General features: G+C 38.2%; 1 protein-coding gene across 1 annotated transcript; it reads left to right on the plus strand.

The window, feature by feature from the left end:
* The first annotated feature begins 1,276 nt into the window (after positions 1–1,276).
* LOC131252892 (DNA replication complex GINS protein PSF2) lies at positions 1,277–22,363 on the plus strand. Its single transcript, XM_058253662.1, has 8 exons — positions 1,277–1,500; positions 1,657–1,731; positions 6,650–6,764; positions 17,357–17,456; positions 17,545–17,575; positions 17,658–17,750; positions 19,692–19,844; positions 22,037–22,363. The coding sequence occupies exons 1-8, from the start codon at positions 1,453–1,455 to the stop codon at positions 22,055–22,057; spliced, it is 636 nt and encodes a 211-aa protein (XP_058109645.1). The 5' UTR covers positions 1,277–1,452; the 3' UTR covers positions 22,058–22,363.
* The last annotated feature ends 584 nt before the right edge of the window (positions 22,364–22,947 follow it).

Consider the following 22,947-nt stretch of genomic DNA (forward strand, 5'->3'; position numbering starts at 1 on the left):
TTGACCCTTGGTTTTGATTTCCAGGGCAGAGATTTCTTAATTGAGTTTGGTGATTGTTTACATAACGTGTCAAGGGCCTTGCCTTCTTGATTGATCTTCTTTCAGACGAGTACCGAATGGCCAAGACAGCTCTAAGGGTCGTTTGGGAGCTTGGATTTGGAATGCGTTTGAATCCAAGCGACAACTAAATTGGAACCAAGGCGATTCTGAATCTTCAATTGTGTTTGTTTGAAATGCAATCGAACTTAAATATTATGCTCAAGAGCTTGTAAAGCACTGGAATTCTTCGATATATTTAGGCCACTCATATTTGATTAACTAAATTAGTTTACATATCCTAAGTTAGTATATACAGGTGTGTGATATTTGATAGAATAATTGTATTGGGCTCATTAAAATATATACTTTAGCTAAAAAATAGAAAATTCTAAACATTAGGCCACTAACACAAGGATGCAAGGATCATGAGTAGGCAACTCATCGATGCCTTTTAACCATTCGTGTAAATGTCCAAAATTGAATGGTTTAGATTATTTTATTTGATTTCAGTATTGCAACCGATAATTGAATTGTTTTATATATCATCAATGTGCCTTATGTATAAAAAATTGGCAGCTTAGAGAAACCTGTTATGTTTTTTAGAATAAAAATAAATTTCAAAAATAAAAATTATTTTTATAAAGTAAATAAATATATTAATTATTTAAACTTTTCATAAATAGTTCTTGAAAAATGGCAAAAAAATAATTCCTTAATTTTACACTCAAACTTTAGTATTTTGCTAGATTTCAAAACGTCCTGGAAAATTAAATTTAAAATACTTTGGATTTCATTTACCTCCATATCTAAGATTGCCTAATGCAAAATACAGTTGTTTGCATTTGAAATATACCATTTACCACCAAATCAAAAGTGACAGAGGGGGTGTTATTGAAGCACATTCACCAGTGCAGGGAGTTGTGCAGGGAGTTTTCTTTTTTTTCCACCTGGGTAGGGTGTCTGCACACGTGCATGCCCAAGCCTAATATGACAGCAGGCAGCTTCCTAAACCTTACAGTAGTGGCCCACCCATGAGTATACCATCCTCGCTTGCTTTCTCCCGGGTATATTCATAATGCACCGCTCAGATGTCCTGCACGTGCTAATCTGACACGTGTGCTGCCTGGCCTGGACGAGTGAGCACGGCACACTGGTCATGGTAGTGGCAGTTTCGATATTCTTTAAAAAAGCAGGGATATTCTTAGTTCTCCCAAACAACAGTAACAAGCGAATTCCCGCCATTTGAAACTAGGGTTTTTAATCTCCACCGAATTGCATTAGCTTTTTCCTGTTTCGAATTCCATTGCCTCCGATCTCCAATTCTCCGACTTTCTCCTTGCATTCACTTCAAATTTCTCAAAAATCTCCTACACGATTTCTCAGAAACCCTTGGTTTCTGGAAGATCTCAGAAAATGGCGGGACAATCTGATCCTCATTTATCGATTTTCTCCGCACCAGAGGTCAGGAATACTCTCCTTAGATTCTTTCTATCGGATTCAGATGATGACATCTCTACTTGGATTTTCATGCTGTCTACATTCTTATTTTTATTTTTTTTTGAATTTTGGTGCCATTTGTTTGTGATTTTCATGTTCGAATCCGGATCGTATATTCAGGTGGAGTTTCTTGCGGAAGACGAAATGGCAGAAATCGTTCCGAACATACGAATGGATGCTCTCCATATGATCTGTGTAATTCTATCATCATCATCATTATGCTCTCCATACAGTCAATGCTGTGGGGGCCCACAGTGGTGTGTCAGACATCCAACCCGTGCATCAGATGCGTTCCCTCATGAAATGGGGTGCCTCAAAAAATCAGCCAGATGCAAAATTCAGGTGGGCCACACCATCAGGAACAGTGTAAAATATGCATTGATCACATGTTGTGGCCTGAGTTTTTGTAATGGCCTAATTTTTTCCTTGTCCCTTTATCCATGTGGTCCACGCATATTGAAGGGGTTGGATGGCATATAAACAACATAGTGGGCCTCACACAGAAACTTTCAGTGGGGATGCCCTCCCCACTTTTCCTATGGCGCGGCCCACCTGAATTATGGATCCAGCTTATTTTTGGGGTCTGGGCCTAAAACTGGGGGCACAACTGATGGATGGGTTGGATTTCTGGCACACATCATGGTGCTGCTGCAGAGATCGACACTATGTGAACATGGTTGCTTTGCATTTCCAAGGCTGCTTTTGGGTGTTCGATTGAATCCAATTGCATTGGCTGAGATTGGGTAAAGAAGAAGGGTGCATTACGAATTTAGGATGCACTTGTTAATTGTAATTAACCTATGCAATTGACTATTGGATGGTGCTTAATTGTAATCTACCTATGTAATAGTATATTACATTGTGCTTGTGGGAGTTTTATACTCTCATTGTCGGTCCCCAGCCCAGATAAAGGAGGGTTGCATCCAAACTTATGCCATAATGTCCAACATGAATCTGAACAATATGACATTCCAAACACTTGCTTGGACGTTCCCTCTAAGCAACACATTGCATCGTAACCCAACTGCAGTGAGAAATGGGCAAGGGCTGGCTTGGGCATCCCTTGGAAGTGACCTGCTGCAACAACGCCTAGTTGCCGTGAGAAGCAGGGAAGGGTTTCCATGCCATTCTGGACATATGCGGGTAAAGAAGCTGGTCAGGAGATTAGGCTTTGTCTTGTCACATTGAATATAAGAACATTGACAGGTAAGACTTAAAGAGTGCAGAGCTAGTAGATACCATGAAATGAAGGCGAGTTAAAATAGCATGCATTTAGAAGACCAAGTGGAAATGAGCTAAAACTACAGAAATCGATGGATGTGAACTTTAGTATTTAGGAAAATACAATAATAGAAATGGGGTTGGGATAGTGGTAGATAAAGATACTTTTAAAAAAGTTAGTGGTAGATAGAGATTTAAAGGATAATGTTTAGAGAGCAAGAGATGATTTTGCTAACAAAACTTGTGTTAGGGGGTAGATGATAGAATCAAGAGACAATTCTGCGAGGATACGGATGTGCTAATATAAAAAATTTCAAAAAGAAAGATGATATTTGTAGGAGGAGACTTAAATGATCATGTAGGGAAAAAAAGTTGAGGATATGAGAAGGATATGGAGGATTTGGTTTTGGGAGAATAAATGAGGTGGAGGAAGCCATCGTTGATTTCGCTATAGTAGACAATCTAGCTCTAGTAAAGACATACTTTAAAAAGAGAGATGTACATTTAATAACTTTCAAAAGTGGATTGTGTACAAGCTAAATAGTTTTCTTTCTACTTAAGAAGATGAACAATATGCAACAAGGTATTCCATAATGGTAATGATGGCCGTAACGACCACCACAGCTACCCTTATGATACCGGGTGTAATGGCCATTACAGGGCCTATAACTGCTATTATGGTCTCTCTCTCTCTCTCTCTCTCTCTCTCTCTCTCTCTCTCAATTGAAAAAATCCAAAAAAAAAAAACCTGTATCGGCCTTATAATGGACCGTTACGACCTTTATGGGGGGCATAATGGGCCATTATGGGGGTTGTTACGGCCTTTATGGGTTATTTTTTCCATTACGGCCTTTACGACCCAATAACATGTAACGACTGCCACTGTTACCTTTATGTAACGGCCTTTATGGCCCTGTAATGGCCTTTACGACACACCATGATATGCGGGGACTATAAGGTGATACCGGGAAAGAGTTTGACCATGCAACATAGGCGGATGATTATGGATGTTTACATAGATGGAAGAAGGGAATGAAATTAATAGGTGTCAAAAAACAACGTGGTGGAATTTAAAACGAGAGAAAACAATGTTGCTTTGAAATAAATTCATGGAAGAAGGAAAGTAAAATGTCGAGGAAGACGTAAACATTATGTGGAATGCGATGGTTGAGTGCATCAGGAGGTTGCAAAAAAAATGTTTTAAGAGTATCTAGAGGGAAAAACCAATCACATAAGAGCTATTAACGAGAAACATTCATATTTTGAAGCATGGCAAGGGACTAGAAACAATGAAAATTTTGAACAATGTAGAAATGCCAAAAAGATTACTAAGAATGTAGTGAGGCTAAACTAAGGCTCACGATGATCTTTGTGATAGAGTGGGGATAAGAGAAGGTGAGATATGAGAGAGAGGAAGAGCAGGGATCTAGATCATGTTAGATGCATTAAGAGCTATGATTGGAGGGTAATGGTCGAGGACAATGAGATCAATGAAAGGTGGAGAAGCTTTTTTTAGAACTTGTTAACGATAATTACTTCGAGAGCATAGGGATCAAAAGAACCATAAACTCAAATGATGTTGGAGTCCATAGATGCTTTCGTAGGATTAAGATATCTAAAGTGAAAGAAGCTTTAAGAAAGATGAAATCAAGAAGGCCCTTGACTAGATGATATACTAATAGAGGGTTGGAAGTGGATGGAAGATATTGGGTTATTTGGTTGACAAAGTTCAACAAGATTGTAAGATCAAAGAAAATGCTGGACGAATGGAGGAAAAGTACCTTGGTAACTATTTATAAGAATAAAAGAGACATAAAAAGCCGCACTTACTATCGTCGGATTGAACTTATCGGTGATATTTTAAAACTTTAGGAAAGAGTGAGTGAGCAAAGACTAAGGGATGGGATGAATGTATTGGAAAATTAATTTGGTTTCATGCCAGGGAGGTTTACCATTGAAGCTATTTTTAGACAATTGATGAAGAAATATAGGGAAAGGAGGAAAGATCTCCACAATCTTTATTTACTTAGAGAAAGCTTACGATAGGGTTCCTAAAGAGTTAATTTGGTGGATGTTAGGAAATAAAGAAGTTTCGAGAGGTTATATTGACATGATTGAGGATATTTATGATGGAATAATAACAAATGTGAGGATCACTAGTAGAGAAAAAGTGAGTTCTCAATTATTGTAAGCTTGCACCATGAGTTGGCATTGAGCTCGAATCGGTTTGCATTGGTTATGGACAAATTAATGAGGTATTTGTAGGAATAAATCCCAAGGAGTATGTTGTTTGTAGATGGCATAGTTTTGATTGACAAGCTTGGTGTGCTGTAACAGCTGTTGCGGGGCTATAAAGGATATTAGGTAAATGTAACAGTGGCAACCGTCACACGTTGTGGGGTCGTAGCGGCCATTACGGGAAAAAAATGAACTGTAATGCTTGTTATAGTCCCCGTAATGGTCCATTATGCCCCCGTAAAGGCCGTAACGATCCATTACGAGGCTGATATGGGTTTTTTGGATTTTTTTTTTTCAATAAAAAAGAGGCCGAAATGTCCGTTACAACCGTATTGTAAAGGTAACGGTGGTGGCCATTACGGCCACTGTTACCGTTATGGAATACCTTGTTGACAAGAGAAGGGAGTGCATAAACACAAAGCTAGATTTATGGAGTGGTGCTTTAAAATCTAAAGGATTTATGGGATACAATTTTAGTAAAATTAGGAGGGTGAGCGAGGAATTAGTTTAGATTGCCGACCAAGAAGTTTTCCAAATGATCACTTTCTACATCTTGGTTCGATAATTCCTTGAAGTGGAGAGATTGAGAAGGATGTTGCATATAGAATTCAAGCTGGGTGGAAGAAATGGAGATGCGCCTTTGGAGGTTTATGTGATCATTGTTGACTGCCCAAACTGAAAAGAAAATTTATAGGATAGTTATAAGACCAGCCACAGGCAAGGAAAATTTATAGGATAGTTATAAAGATCAGCCATGTGCAAGGAAAATTTATAGGATAGTTTATGGGATAGAATGTTTGACAGTTAATGAAAAACATATTCATAGGATGTGTAGCTAAAATGAGGATCTTGAGTGGATGAGTGGCAAGACAAGGAAGGATAGAATTAGAAATCAATATATTTGAGCAACTTAGGAGTAGCACCTATTGGTAATAAGATGAGAGAAATTGGACTTAGATAGTTTGGTCATGTGCAATGGAGACCAAGAACTGCGCTGGTTAGGAGGAGTGAGTTGGTACAAGTTAAAGCCTCTAAAAGGGCAAGGGGAATGCCAAAAAGGACTTGGGTGGAGGCAGTAAGAATTCCTATGGCCCTTGAAAGAGTGGAATGGTAGAAAAGGATTCGTGCAGTTGACATGAATTAGTTGGGATATGAGGCTTAGATGATGATGATGATGATGAGTCTAATATTGTGGAAAGAAACCTCGTACCGTTCATGTTGGGGGACTAGTCTCCAAACTGCAGTTAACTTCCTTTGGAACGCGACTGTGATTTGGGGGGCTCCCTTGTTATGAATCCAGCAAAAAATCATTATATTTTGTCATTTCATCTTGATTCGACTTTATGTTCACGATTCACTTTTTATGTGCACCCAAATGCAGCCCAAATGACCAAAGTGTCCCAGTCCGACTCCATTCATAATTCAGAGACTCGCCCCTAGATTGCAATTGCTATATTCTGGAGTCCAACTTGGAATGTGGGAGTTGCAACTGGGTTTTTTGTTGTCTATATGAATTAAAGCGGTGCCTCAGCCGCTTGGATCCCTTCCCTCTACTGTCAATTGAATAAATTGCAATTCAGTTCAGTTGAGCACCGAATGATTCCAAATCCTAATTGATTCCATTGAATTCTGTTTTGAAATGATACTCTGTTAGGGTGATTTTGGTCCTTTCTTTCCACAAATAGCTACCAAAGTACCACTGTGGCTTGCAGTAGCTTTGAAGAAACGGGGTAAATGCACGATTCAGCCACCCGAATGGATGTCAGTTGGTGGGTTTTCATCTTAGATATGCATTCACTGTTGTTTTGTATGTCCTTGGACAAAGTTATGTGGGTTCGCATGAGCACGCTTACGTGTGTGTTTGCTAGTTTTATTGTTATAATGTTCTTTTGCTTTTTTATGTATTATTGAGAGAAACTCACTGATGTGGTTATGCATATGTAAGCTCTGTTTGACATGCATCATAGAGTTATGTGGATAGAGTAATCTTGATATGCTTATTTTATGGTGATTATTACTATGATGATAATGTATACTTTAGTGTTTGGCAATGGCTATCTGTGTGAACCTGTGTGGATAATGCTATTTGGTGTTTGGATCATATAAATTGCCATATCATAAATTAATGATGAAATATGTAAATTATTTTGAGTGGGATTCCAATTATGACAAGCTCAAGGGTTGTAATCTTTCTTTTATGGGGACGTAATTTAGTAGCCTTTCAGTGGCTCAGATTGGTTTTTCTCTTTCTTGGTTTTAATAAATTTCAGTTATCTTTCCAATTTTTTCTTTATTACATGAGTTATATTAAAAAAATTATTAGTAAAAACTTGCAAATCTATTTAATGATATCAATAAAAAAGAGAAGAAACTTCAATTAAGCAGTAGAAATATCAGGTGATTACCATGTGATTTAGGCTGCCATATATGCATTATGTTGTCCACAATTTGGACGGTATGGATTGGCCTAAACGTATTAAATATTCGTTTGACCATTTAAAATATCAACCATTTTACCAATGGCATTGGACTTTCAAAATGTATCCAATCCGTGCTTTAAGTGGCCCTGCACACAACCATACTAGTAGAGGGCTTGGGCCCTGCACAGAACTCTCCTAGTAGAGGACTTGTAAAGGTACCTGTAAGGACAACGCATCATACCTTTGTTGTGGTGTAGGATCTAGCATGTGTCACCACCCAATTGGCCACACATTCTGAGATGGCCCTGCGATTCGAACTGGCCATATTATCAATACTAGCATAAATAAGCTATTTTTCCATAATCACCAATAGGCCACACATCTTGAGATGGCCCTGTAATTTGAACTGTCCATATTCTCAATACTAACATAAATAAGCTATTTTTCCATAATCACAAAATTGATGATCCAATTCATCCATTTCTAGAGTTTGAATATAAACCATCGAAAATAATTTTTTATTTTATTTTATTTTCATTGTTTTAAGTTGATCTAGAGATATTGGTGGTCAGAAATATTTGTTAAGCATAGGTATCTTACTACGGCCTATTTTGCAAAATACTCAACAATATGGATGGTTCTGCCGGTCAAAATTGGATTAGTCCTTTTTTTTTAGCATCATACTTTCATGGTCGCAAAATTCATCAGGCGGTTTCCCTCTTTTTCTCTCTTCAGATCTTCTGCCATGTTTTTAGAATTAGCTCATTTTACAATGACTAACGGTGGGGACTGACCATGAAATTGGCAGGTCCGAAAAATTAGGCCTATCCAGCCATCATGTGGGCCACCATGTGAATTGGAGGTTTTTGGATGGCTGTTTGCTTTTTTCTATGATAGGTCCCATCATGTTGTTTTTACACAAATTGCTCATCAATTGAGCCTTACCATAACATTAGGATTAATAAATAAATAAATCTTACTACGGCCTATTTTGCAAAATACTCAACAATATGGATGGTTCTGCCGGTCAAAATTGGATTAGTCCTTTTTTTTTAGCATCATACTTTCATGGTTGGGCGACCCTTTTGAACGGGTTAGATGTTGCATATGTTTTCATATGCGATTGCATAATCGATTATGCGATCATATAATCGCATAAAACCATGCATATGGCATATGCGATCACATATGCCATTATGCATATGTAATGGAATGTATGAGATCGCATATTTTTATTTTTTGATTTTCAGAAGTTTTGCCTATAAAAAGGCACTTCCCCCTCCATTTGCAACATATACTCACCAAAACTCTCAATACACGCTCTCTTGCTCTTATACATCATTTTAAAGCCCTCATTCTCTCTTAATCTCTTTCATAGTTTTTCTTATCTTTATTCTTTACTATTTTCACTTGAAGTTGAAGGCAGTAATCAAGGATTCAAGATCAAGAAGCAAGAAGAATAATTACTCTATACTATTCACTATATCTCTTATTCTATTCTCCATTCTAATATCTTATTCTAATTTTTTAATTTTTTTTTTATTTTTAAATTTGGTGATTTTGATGTCGCCAACCTATAAGCTGACACACCATATCAACAATCTCCACCTTGATAGCAAAATCACAACGCGTGTCATGCCAATTCAAGAGACTCAACTCAAGAGTCAAGTCTCAACTCTCAAGTGGCAAGCACACACACTCAAGATTTCTAGTTTGTACTTTGTAGTTTCTAGATTCTAGTTATTTCTAATTTTTTAATTTCTAGTTTATTTCAAGTTTCTAGTTTATTTTTAGTTTTTAGTTTATTTCTAGTTTATAATTTATTTCATATTTCTAGTTTGTAGTTTCTAGGATTCAAGTTTCAAGTTTCAAGTTCAACGTTCAAGTTCAAGAATTCCAAGTTTAAGAGAAGAAATGTTTTCAACTTTTCAAGACTTTCAAGATTTTCAACTTCCAACTTCCAAGGACTCAAGAAGAGTTGAGACTCAAGAGATTCTCTCTCTCACACACACACACACACACACTCTTTCATACAATTGCAACTCCACAACCATACTAGTGACACTCTCTCCCTCTCTCTTTTAATATTTTTACTATTTACTTTATTTAGTAGTATTTACTTACTACTTTGTAGTTAATAGTTAATAGTTTGTAGTTACTTGCTTATTGTACTAAATAATACTTGGCACTACGTACTACTTACTAATTGCTTAGTTTATTTAATGCTTAGACTCTAATACATTACACACTCATAGTCTCATACACACTACGGTAAACTACTCCACCCTACTTGGCTATTACATAGTGTCACATGTCTTCTTCCCAATCTTCTATTTTGAGGCCAAAGTCAAATGACCCGGGTAGGAAGTACGGGCACTATCGAAGTGTCAATGATAAGTCCCATGTAGTGTGTGACTTATGGGATACGTAAGTTCTAGTTGTATTGGCCGCCATAAACAACACCTTGTGCACGCATCGGGAGCAAATACAAGAGCATGTACCAATGTTACTGTAGAAAATTGTAGGGAAATCATGGAGTATATGGACAAGCATGCTTTAAAAAGACATGACACATCGGCCATACAAGAAGAATTTATGGAGAGAGAAGCTTATAAGGACATAAATGTAGTAGATTTGGATGAATCTACACCACTTACATCCACATGGCGATCTAGACTAGCCACCAAAAGAGCCCACGGGCATGGGCCTATGGATAGGTGGTGTAGACCATATCCGGAAGATGACGAAAGGGGCAAATGACTTGCCCAAACTAGTTTAGAAAACTAGTATAAGAAGAATGATTGAAAAACTATGATTCAATATATTGCAAAGTGGTTGTATCAAGCTGGTGTAGCTTTTAACACTATAAAAATGAAGAGTTTTAAAGTAATGGTTGAAGCTATAGGTCAATTTGGACTTGGCTCGAAACCCCCTTCCTATCATGAAGTGAGGGAGAGTTATCTTAAAAAGGAGGTGGAGTTTACTAGAAGCTTTATCTCCGAATACAAAGAAAGTTGGAAAATATATGATTGTTTGCTAATGGCCGATGGATGGGCTGATAGATCCGGTCGTACATTGATAAACTTTTTTGTGAGTTGTCCAACTGGGAAAATGTTTTTAAAGTCCGTGGATGCATCGACTCATTCCTACACGACCATTTATTTATTTAAATTGTTAGATAGTGTAGTTGAAGAGGTATGAGATGAATATGTTGTCCAAGTTATCATGGACAACGTAACTAATTATGCAGCCATCGATCGCCAACTTATGGAGTAGAGGCGACGTTTATTTTGGACACCATGCGCGGCACATTGTGTCGATTTAATGTTAGAAGATATAAGTATGTTTTATCTTATAGTAATTGTTAGGGCTAAGAGAATCACAATTTTTATGTACTAGCATGCCCTTCTTCTCCATCACGTGAGAAGCCACCTTGGGTGCAACCTGCTTCGTCTAGCCGCGACCCTATTCGCAACAACTTTCTTAACACTACAATGATTACATTCAAAGAAAGCTGAACTTAGATCCTTTTTAGTGTTGGCCGATTGAAATAATAGACTATTGTTAAAGAAGGCCGAAAGAAAGTCCAACAAGCCATTCTTTCCGCCCAATTTTGGGCTCAAGTAGTAAATGCCTTAAAATCATCAGAACCTTTAGTAAGTATGTTGTGATTGGTGGATAGTGATGAAAAGCCACCCATGGGCTATATTATGATGCGATGGAAATGGCTAGAAACAAAATAACGGAATACTTCAACTATGAATAACGTGATTACCAGCTCATCCTAAATATTATAGATGCTAGATGGGGCAGCCAAATGTCATCCTTTTTGTATTCAGTTGCCTATATCCTAAATTCAGCTGTATTCTTCGCGTCCACAGATCGAACTGTAACAGTCGTGTTCCATATGGTCGGATTTCTAGACGCTTTAGAAAGAATGGTTCCATACAAAGAACAACATGATAAAATTTCTCGAAATTGGACTTCTACCTGAAGATGCAGGGATTTGGTCAAGAGAGATTGTTATTAGGCATATAAGTATGAAATTGCCAAGTAAGTATGCAATTCTATGAATTTCTACAATTTACAACTAAGAAGTTTAAGTGAGAAAGTGTGTAACTCAAAACTTATTTGCACAACTGACTGGTGGTCTATGTATGGAGTTGACCCGACTAGGAGGGATCCGACACTACATAAGCTGGCCATGAGAATTCTTGGCCTTACATGTTCTTCGAGCGGTTGCGAGTGCAATTGAAGTACATTCGAATCGGTAAGTTTTACAACTTAAAGTTTTGTAATTCACTTTCAGTTTCAAATTTCAATGTTAAATTGCTAATATTATACATTCAAAATGTTAATCCAGATTCACACGAAAAAAAGAAATCGCCTCGAACAAAAGAAAGTCAACGACCCGGTCTTTGTCAGTATAACCAGAAGTTGCGGGAAAGATTCTAGGCTAGGCGAGAAAAGCCTGGATTATATGATCCTATCAACCTAGATGATTTGGAGGCAGATAGTGAGTGGCTTGTGGAGATAAATGATCTAGTCTTTATCGGCGAGGACCTTACATGGGCTCAAGTTGAAGACACTCTTATGGATTGGCACCAGGTGAAAGTTCTCAACGGTGAAGAAGAGGAGCTGGAGGGACGAGCAGTAGCACGAGGCCGGCGCCTAATAGTCAAGGAGAAGATGATATTGAGATTGAAGAAGTACAAGAAGAAGATGCTCGACCATTAGACGTGGATGGGCAACTTGTGCGGACAGATGATGAAGAAACAAAAGAAGATGAAGTGTACGTTGAAGGAGATGACTGACAATGATGATGGTTGATGATGATGGTAATTGTGGTGATGTGCCACAATGGGACAGGGAACAATGTATATAGTAAACCTATACTTCGTACTTTGTAGATTTTGTTTATCAATAAAAGTATTAAGTTTTTATTGATAAGTTGAGTTGTTAACTTGTTAATTTTTAGTTATTAATAACTTAAAGTTAGATAGTAATAGTATAGGTAATATTACACAAATTAGTTTGAAAATTGGTGGGAGCAGTAAAGTCTTTATGGGAAAAAAAAAGATTTTTTTCCAAAATTTCCCAATTTTATTCTCTCTCTCTCTCTCTCTCTCTCTCTCTCTCTAATAATTTTCTAAAAAATAGAAAAAGCCGTGCGATTGCATAAGCGATCACACATGTTGGATGGCATACAATTGCTTATGCGATTTAACAACAATATACATAGAGTTGGGCCCTTGTGCGATGTTTGTAAAATAATGAATGTTGTAGAGGATATTGCCTTGTTCTGCCTCATTTTCTCTTAAGTTGTGTTCAATGTTGTCAAAATCGTTATCGTATCGTAAATTGTAATAGGGGTTGAATCGCATCAAATCGCAAATTGTAAGATTTTTTTTGATTTACAAAAAATAAAATAAATAAAAAACACATGAAAAGATATAAGTAAATCCGAAAAGATTAAAAACTCACCAATCAACCATTTACCATCAACATGCACCAAAAAAGTAATACATATCATGATATTATCAATTAAGAAAATGTATATGGTATACATATCATGATAGTAAAGGATTCTTGTCGTTTTCCTTTGTTTACTGTTGTTGTCTTACGAACATTTTACCTTAAAAGAGTCCTTTAAAAATTTTATTCTTTTGTACCTTGTGTAAAATCATGTTAAAAAAAATGCACTCAATTCCATTGTGAATGAAAAGATATATTGATTTCTTTGTTTTGGGTTTTTGAATATCAAAATCCCCAAATCTCTCTCTCTCTCTCTCAGTCTCTCTCAAAAGGAAAAAAATGACAATATTTTTAATAGGGGAGAGCCTTTTTCATATTTTGTGAGCAAAATGGTACAAAGAAAAAGAAAAAAATGAATAAAAAATAAATAAAAATTGATTTTTAAAGGTTTTTTTGGGCCTATTAATGCAGTCCACAATTATCTTATGATTCATATGATTCGATACGATTCGTACGATAATCGCACGATTATTTAGGATTTATGATTTGGGTGTACAATTCAAATTGTACACCCATACGATACGATATAAATCGCACGATTCATATCTTGAATCGTACGATTTTGATAACATTGACTGTGTCTGAGTTTTTCTCAGAAGCAGCTACGCATAGAGCGGAGTTTTTACCTCACTGAAAAAGGTGCGAAAATATTCCTATTTTAATTGTCTAGCTATTTGCATAGGCCGATTGTGCACCAAACGCGAAATAGCCTCTGCCGATAGTGCTATTCTTATGCGAATATCAGTATGATGTGCTCCAAACAGGCCTGTAGAGAAGCTCATTGATGCAGTTTTGCATTTTTAAGGGATGGACATAAGTGCAATTGAAAGCATGCATACAGTGTACCATATGTTCACGCACTAAACATGATAAATGTGTTTAATGTATTGAAAAACTACTCCCAGTGAGAAGTTGCTAACTGATGTAGAATACCTGAGTAAAGTTTTCCTAAGAAAATGATATGGACTCAGGATTGTAAGACTATCTTTTCTGTTTTCAATTCTGCCCCTACTTGACATAAGACCTCTTACTGTTTATCTCTTTCAACATAAGTAGGACATAGAAGAATTTCATGATTTTACAAGTATAGATTGCATATGACCACGATTAAAAATTTGCTGGAACAGAAGCAAATCCATTGTTTAAGCTTTTGAAGACACCATTATTGCTGATGAAGCTGCAAAAAATATGATTAAATCACTTCTTATTTTTATTTTTATCTTTTCATATCTTAGGGCCTGTTTGTTTTTTCAGAGCAAAGGTAAATACCGTGGAAATGGTAATTATTACTGTTTCCCAGCCTTTGAAAATTCATAGGAATTCGTGCATTTGAAAGGGGTTTAAAAGAGATAGTTTTAATTTTTGAACCACATAGTCATGTATATGATATATTCGTTCTGTCTATCTGTTTTACAACAGAATTTTGAGATATGAGCCAAAATTTGAGGAAGATCCAGAACTCAAGTGGCCCACACCAAAAGAAATAGTGGCTCAAAAAAATTTTAACGGTAAGTGTTCGATTCTCTTTATCCTTTGGCGTGGTCCACCTAAGCTTTGGATATGCTCCATTTTTTTGCTCATGCTATAAATTCAGCTGGCATAATGGATGAACGGTGTGGATAAGAGACACGCATCATGATGAGACCCAAAAATATGTTGCAGCCTTCTCGATTTTTGTGTAAAAAAATAGAATGTCAAATCACGTACCGGAAAATGTGCAGGGAAATAATCATTACCAATTTACCAGGCATTTACCAATGCACTGGAAAATCAAACACGCCCTTAGGGCATCTTTCCACTAGCCATTCTAGGTCAACCTTCACATAGCTTTCAGACTTTAGCTTACCTCAATGAGATTGAGGGGCAGGCTGTGTTCACATACATTTTCTGACTGTTCTCTTTATTCCTTTATGACATAAAGCTTTCCAACCAAGTATTGACTGGACCTTGTATATTCCATGGACGAGTATTCAAGAAGAGGAAGGTATGCTTCTTGAAGAATGGGGAAATCTGTGGGATACATCCCTGTAAAATTCAGTCATTTCCTTGTTCTGTTGTTCCAAACTCTAAATGTGAAATAAGAACCATGGTTCCACATTTAACTATTATAGGGGAAATTGTTGCTGTCAAGCCTGGATGCACAAAAGGAAATAGTTCACACTTCTCATTAACACATCAAAGGATTGAAATCCCATACTTCGGAAGTATAAGAGGAACATAGAGTCTGCTTTCTCGATGCCTTGTGGCAACTAGGGGTTATTCTATTCACAACTACTTATCTGATTAACTGGAAAGCATTCTAAAGGTACCACACACTTCTTAGTTTCAATCTAGGCTGATCAGAGTTGGAAAGGATTGAGAAAGACCCATTAGGGATGTGCATATAAGTGGAAGTATATGTTTCATTGACTGAATCATTAGCTGTGATAAAACAAATCAATTTGTTTGAATGAATAGGGTGAATAGGAGTGCCACCCACCATGTTTACTTATGTTTTCATAACTGTCTATAACCATTACCTCTATTAGTCTTGATCAGTGTAAAGACGAGGAGACTTAGGCCCTGTTCGGAAAAAAAGTCCAGAAATAATTTTCTTGGAACAGAATATCTGTTGGATAGAAATCCTATCTGTTTCTAAATTCGTTTGGATGATAATGTCTGGTTTTCTGCTATTTATCTCAAAACTGTTTGGATGTCAGTGTTTGAAAAGTCATTTTATGAAAAGTCAATGTAACAACAATGCATCTTTTGGTCCCTACGATTGATGCAACTGTTTCTAAAGTCTGCTCACTAGGCTTAATTGATGGGGACATCATGCACACGCCCCCTCTACGCACGTATTCGAGGAGGAGGCGAGCCCCACTTTTGATTTGGATCGACGATGACATCTTTGGAGGGCCTCATAATTAGGGGGCTGCGTTATGGGGCATTGGAGTGGACCTGATCATCACATAGATTGTTCCATCGGATCTCATAATCGTGACCCACTACTTTAAATGATTTAGGATTTTGAGTTTTGAATATTTTTGTTATTAGAAACATCATGAACGGCTTTGATTGCTTAAATTAGTTATTTTATTTGCTTTAGTTTTGGTATTAGTGCGTGCACATGGCGCAAGGGTAATTTTGTCTTTTTTGGGTTTAGGGTTTTCTTATAAATATAGCAATCCCATGTAGGTATTGCAATGATATTTTATGAATAAAAATTCCTGCATTTCTTCCTCTCTCTCTCTTTGGGTTGAAGAATTGAATTGGGTTCGAAACCATCCCTTCCTCGAAGGGCTAACTATCGTGGTGCGAATCCACATCCGCTCCAAATCATCTCCACCTTTTTACGCACCACATCCATCACCCTCTACACCCCTTCCACCTTCAGATTCTCCCACTTTTGTATCCAAGTTTTCTCCTATAGCAGTGCACGAACAGATTTTCAGATTCTGGCCCATCCAAGAGGTTGAAACTTTAGCGGAGTACTACGTATACGCCTTGCGATGGATCGACGCGAAACTTGGTATGGAGGCAGCCCATCCCAGCCTAGAAGTCGGTTTCCAACTTTGTGGGCCCCACACACGTGCGGACGACCTGTCACTCATGTGCGTCTAGGCCCATTTGCCACCCAGTGTGCGTGACTCATCCCAGGTTCTCTTTTGGCTAAAAAAATCCCTTAATCCAAATCCCTAACCCTAAAGAGTTCCAAATCCCAATTATTCCCAATTTTTAAACCCTAGATTTTCCTCCAAATTGAAACTTAGTGAATCTCTTGAGTTGTGAACAATCCTTTGTAAGAATGGATGATTCTTACACTCCTTTGGGCTTGTTTGGCTTATAATTTTATTTGATCCAGCCCTAAAGTTGTGTAGGCTTGGACCCCCATAGATTCCCCTTTTTGAATGTTTGATAGTATGTAGGATGTAGAATTTTGTGACTTTTTAAAATTGGTATAATCACAAGCTTGATTTCTCGCATTTCGTATTTAATTTCATGTCTTGCCTCATTAATCCTTGACTGGAGGCCAGGATCTGCCAATCTGGATGGTATTTGGGACATGGCTGATCAACTTTCCTGTACTGCAAGTGGACAATTTAGAAGATGGATATAGAAGTCAAATGATCTTTTTTTTTATCCAGGGTTAGCTAGCGTTTAGTGCTAAAATTATCTATAGCTTGTTGATTCAGGTGATAGTATGATATATCTATAATGTGCATTTGCTCAGAAGTTGGCTGTATAATTCTCTCTCATGTTTCAGTCAAGTTCTTTTTTTATGATGTATCTGTTCCGTATCTGATATGTGGGTGGAGACCATGCGAATCTGTATTTTGTAAGAATTTCATTAGTCTCAGAATTTTGACAAAACTGCCAATGAGATTGTAAAACAATCATCTTGTGTTTACTGCTTTGTGGACCAGAGAGGTTGACACAGGTCTTGGAAGCAGAGCGAGAGTCCCCTAGAGAATTTCAGCCACTACCATTCCATTATGTGGAAATTTCAAGGCTTCTATTCGATCAGTATGTAACAACCACGCATCTTTCCTTTCCTTTGGCTTTAGTTGTTATTACTACTTTGAGGATTCCAACTTAGTTCTGTTGACACCAGTGCTCGAGACGACATCCCAGAAATTTATATGGTAAGTTTGGATGCTGTCTGAGCTCATTGAATTTGTGGTTTTGATTTTCCAAACATTTGCTTATGAGTGAGCTCTCTTACAGGTGAGATCTCTGATCGAGGACATCAGAGATGTAAGGTTTCATAAAGTTGAGACTGGCTTAGAGACAATTTCTGCTCGCACTCATGCAGTGAAGGTATATTTATTTATTTTTCTCCCCATAGTTCCCTAGTTCCTGGAGTGACCTCAAGACGTTAGAATGCTAATACCACTCACTAGGAAATGTGGCTAGTGGAACTACATGTTTCAAAAATGATTATGACTCTGTCCTTTTGAGATATTACCAAGTTATTTCATAATTCATGATAAGATAATGTATAATGCTTCAGTTGAGATACTGTTCTGCTACAAAGCTTTAAATGTGGTGCCACCTTTTGGTGATCAAATAGTTTGTATGGTGGGCCACATGGTGGGTGGCGGACAGTGGAAAGTGGAGAGATTAAAGAGGAAGAGAAGGAAGAAACAATAGGAGAAAAGGAAGAACAAAAGTGCTAGGGCAACAAATTTTGGGTTAGCCTAAAAGACTGACACAAATGTATTAACATAAGAAAACATATAGTGCTCCACAGGAGTACTGTGGATAACACATGCATTTATGTATACCAACACTCAAGGTAGAGCATGGATATAGATTATACCAAACTTGGAACATATACAAAGAAGATGATGATAATCATGTCCCCTTAAACCCATCATGGTGAGATACAAGATCTTCAATTGCTGCTTGTCTGTAGAATGTAGATTAATCTTTCATTGTCAATTGAATCTTCTCTTCAAATATGATGCCATAAACAAACTTGACAATCATCAAGCTACTAAACCACTATTCACATGCAAAATTCTCTCAAAGACGTGCAACACTGCACAACATGTGAGTAAAGAGGGGGCTACACCCACAACAACATATGAAGACACACGTGCAACACTGCACAACATGTGAGTAAACTATATCCAAATTAACAACAAATGCAATGCAGGGGTATTTTCACATCGGGCTCGAGTGGGGAGTCTTGTGGGATGCAGGGGCACACTCGGGGTGGGTGGCCAATGTGAGGTGGGTGGCTTGTGTGAGGCGGGCATCCGTGTGCGATGGAACCCATGTGATGTGGGGCGCACGAGGGGGGTTTGGCCGAGAACCTAACCCATGAGATGTGTGGCCTGGGCTATGAGATAAATGGATTGATTCACCATGCTCTATCAGTTTGAGCTTTTAGAGCAAGTGGTTAATTGTCCTACATCAAAATGTCTAATAAAGGAAGTAATGATGAACAAAGAAGGAAACCTCCATTGCTTGTAGAAAACCTCCACATCAAGTTGGGTTGACCATTACATCAAATGGTTTATTTGCAATGTACACACCCAGACTACTTCACTACTCGCAACATGAATCCACAGCTTATTTCGTAGCTTCATTGCATCTGAACATGAAGACTGAAGGGAATTTAAGCAAAAGGACCCAAATAATGGCTGTACGACACTTGCTCGTCACAAAAATCATTATTGTGCCCCAAAATCTCGATGATTGCAAATCATTGTGTATGTTGATCATCACCAGCTTGTTATGATCCTTCTACACAATTTTGTATCGCGAATGCATTCATGGGCATGCACAATACCCAGGTTTGTACATGCTCGTGTGAAGATTGTTTGTTTATGAGACTGTATAGACTTGCATGCATTTCCCACTTGAAGATGCACGCATGCCTTCTCCACCAAGGCTTATGGACCCCTATAGCCTAACCCCCTGCGTTTTGATAGCCTGTTCTGTGTTTCTTGAAAGGCAGGCATTTTGCTCTTTTGCGACCTATCAAGATAACAACTGCCTTCTTCTGGCCTTCTGTTGTTTTGTTGATTTGGCAGGCAGGATTGCCTCCTAACTTTTTTGGTGGATGGTAAAGGTCATAGTTGCCCATCGGTTATGGAAACAATGTCAATAATCCAATGCAGGCACATTAATCACATGTCCCTTTATCCTATCGCCCTGTTTGGTGGTTTAGCGATTTATTTCCAATCTCAGTTGTATCACTTCTAAGTTGTCTGTACTTCTGTTTACCTTTTGATGCTTTCTATGTTGCAGCTAAAAAATCTCTCTGCAATGGAAGTAAATATAGTGCGGCCATTCATTGTGAGAGCTTTACAGGCTTTCTACAAGCATGATAGCCCAGAGATGATCCATCAACCAGATGCAATGGGCAGCAAGCGGCCACAAGTAGCAGATCGTGGTCCACGAGTAAGTTGGCTGGTTTTTTTCTTGTTTGCCAGAGTAGGCAGAGCTCAAAGCATGCATATTGGCATGCATTAACGTGCTTGTGGCTTTACAGTGGATAGAGCTGCATCCATTAGTTGCAATTCTGGCAGCCATCCCATCCAACTGCACATTTATTTCTAACATATGATATTCGTGTCCTTCAAAAAACTGGTGTGCCCAGAGTTGGATAATTGGATACTCAAATGGGGATTCCCCCTTCCCTGAGACTTGCAATCCGAATCTGCCAGGATTTGGAATTCTAGGGCTGTGTTTCCACACTTCGGAAAATATGAATTTTATGAAAGCAGGATCTTGTTAGCACACCGCCACACAAGCATTGGCTTGTTGTTTTGTGTGGAATAGTCCGTAAAAAAATCAAGACCTTGATATCTACCAGAACCAAGTTATTTCACAGTCCTTGGTTACATGAGCATTTCCATGAAATATGACAAGCCACAACTTATGGGGCATCTCCAAGGTCCACAAAATCCTGCCTTTTCTAATAGAGGAGTTATATGATGCTCAGGTTGTGTATGACGCTTGATACGCAGGCAGTCATAGGTTGTTCACATGGCATACATCAGCTCAGTTAAACCAACTAATTTGTGGAACCCATTGTTGCTAAGCCAATAGTTCCAAAATCAGATTGGGTGAAATATCATGATCTCTGATATGCTTGTTTGTAGAAGTAGGACCATTGGATATTTTTCATTTTTAATCATCCAATAAGGGTGCGTTTGGTGGCATCTTCTCTTTCAAAATAAAAGCCATTCTACACTTTAGAATAGCTTATGTTTTGTAAGAGAAGCTGCCAGAAGTAGCTCTGCTGGTGTTACCAAATGCACCCTATATGCTCACCAATCTGACAGTCAGATAATCAGATAAGCTAGTTTTTTGTTCATGGTACATCTGAACTGGGGAACATAATTTGGATAGTTTAATTTGACTTAATTGTATGCCACGTATATAATTTCCAAGTGTCGGCATATCAACCATCACCCTCTGCCAGAGTATCAAAGTTCTTCTCTTTCTAATATCAATATTCTCAGAAGGCAAGTGGCCAAAGATGGGGTTGGTAGTTATTAGATTTCATGGTGGTTCACAACAATTAGGCAAGAAGTTGGAACTTGTAACATTATTATCCAAGTGCTTTAACATGACTTGTGGTTATATTAGAAATCAGTAATTGCTGTACACATATACTTGGAATTTTAATTTTTAGGATCCACCAAACCCATAGTTTTTGACAGCCTTCTTGAACAACTTCAGCCTAGCACACTATTTCCAGTACTTGGATGACATAGAAGTGTGCAAGTGAGCTTATGTCTTTATGGGTAGGCTCTGCTGCACAAAGGTGTGTTCATGTATGAGGAACTATATGCTTCTCGACCTCTGAGGGTATTCTCACTGTGTACTTGGGTTTACTAATTGGATACGTGGGGCCCACAGTTCAGTGGTGCAGATCTTTGGACTGATGTGACCCACCATGGAAGGATAATCCCCTCAAAATCTCCCAGATTGGCAGATGCCACCAATCTTTGGCCCTTTTTCGGTTGAAAACATGGACTTCTGGACTCTGCATTTGCTGGCTATGCATTGAAACTGAAAGGTTAGGGTTGTCCTATTGAGCTGGTTTTTCGGGCATGGTTCATCACAGTGGGACCCAACTGATCAGTGGTCTAGGCCACTGAACCATGCGTCGCAGTCCTACTTGTGCTAAACTGAAAACTGTCGTAGACCATGCATGTCATTGGGTTGCAGACCCTGCATATCATTGAGTTTGAGGATCATGTAATTCCTCAATTGTGTGTGTGATGTTGCTGGAAAATTTAAGTTTGCACCTCTTGTTTGTATGTAGTATGTACAGATATATAATGGTTCAGTGATCTGGTTTGTTGATCTGATGAACCTAAATATATGCATTGAGTATGTCCCAAAAGTCTCCCAGATTGGAATATCCTAGCCATCCAATCTTTGATATTAATTTTCCACTGAATGTGGACCATTGCTATTTGCTGCATCTTCTTTTATTACCATAGGTTCACAGGCATCTTCTTTTATTACCATAGGTTCACAGGCCCATTCTATGTAATGACTGGGAGGAGGAAAAAAGAAAAAGAAGAAGCTGGTTCTGCCAGAGATTTCTCTTTAATGTTGGATTTCTTTGTTTTCAGAGAGATCTGCGGCCTCGGTAGATGCCTGAAGCTGGTCCAACACGGGTTTTGTTGCGTTGGCTTGTTTCTTTTTGCTGTAATCACATCTTCACCAGCAGCAATAATTTCCAAAGGTTGGTATGAGAAGGTTAATGTTTCTTTATCTCTAACCCCTTAACAGGTTCGTGCTTTCTTGACAGTTAAGATAGCTAGAGACATGTTGTTTATCTCTTATGAGTTGTACAATTTGTAGAGAAAAGTTGGGTTGTTCTGTAAACATGAACTCCCAACAGATGCATGCGGTATTCATTTTTGTGCATGAAAAGAAGAACAATCCAATATTAACTCGTCTTTCCTGCAGTGGAAATTTCTGTGGCCCTAAGCATGCCCACCTTCAATTAGAATTGCCTGTTGGATAGGGGGTTTCATTGTGGATGACATGTGGCCCCAAAACTACCCTTTCTGGATGATCACAACCATTCAAATAAGGGCCAGGAAAATCCATGGCAAGAGCAAAATGGTGTTAATGGTCCATTCTGCAGCACTTGGATCTGTCATCATCTAATCAGGGTGATTTTTGGGCCATGTGCAATCTGTGGATCCCTCCTATTTAATGGTCCACGATGATCATTGGTGGGCTCTTGGGAGGAATCAGCACTGTAATAAGGTATAAAGAATTCGCACCCGACCATAGCTCTATGGAGTATCCTTGACCCTTGAGAACTTGTATAAGTGGGGCACATGATTCGATGAGGCCCATCACGGATGACCACCACCACCACTATAATCTATAGCATTGCCCAGTTAGTTGGGGTTGGCTTTGTTAATCTTGTTTTTTCACCAATCATTCCATCTTATCTTTATCATCTTTTCAGGCCCTTCTACCCTAACTGGTTTTCCCCTTCCAATCAAAGCCTTTCCTGTCTTCGTTA

Source organism: Magnolia sinica, chromosome 8, assembly GCF_029962835.1.
Source record: "Magnolia sinica isolate HGM2019 chromosome 8, MsV1, whole genome shotgun sequence".
NCBI classification, from domain to species: Eukaryota; Viridiplantae; Streptophyta; class Magnoliopsida; order Magnoliales; family Magnoliaceae; genus Magnolia; species Magnolia sinica.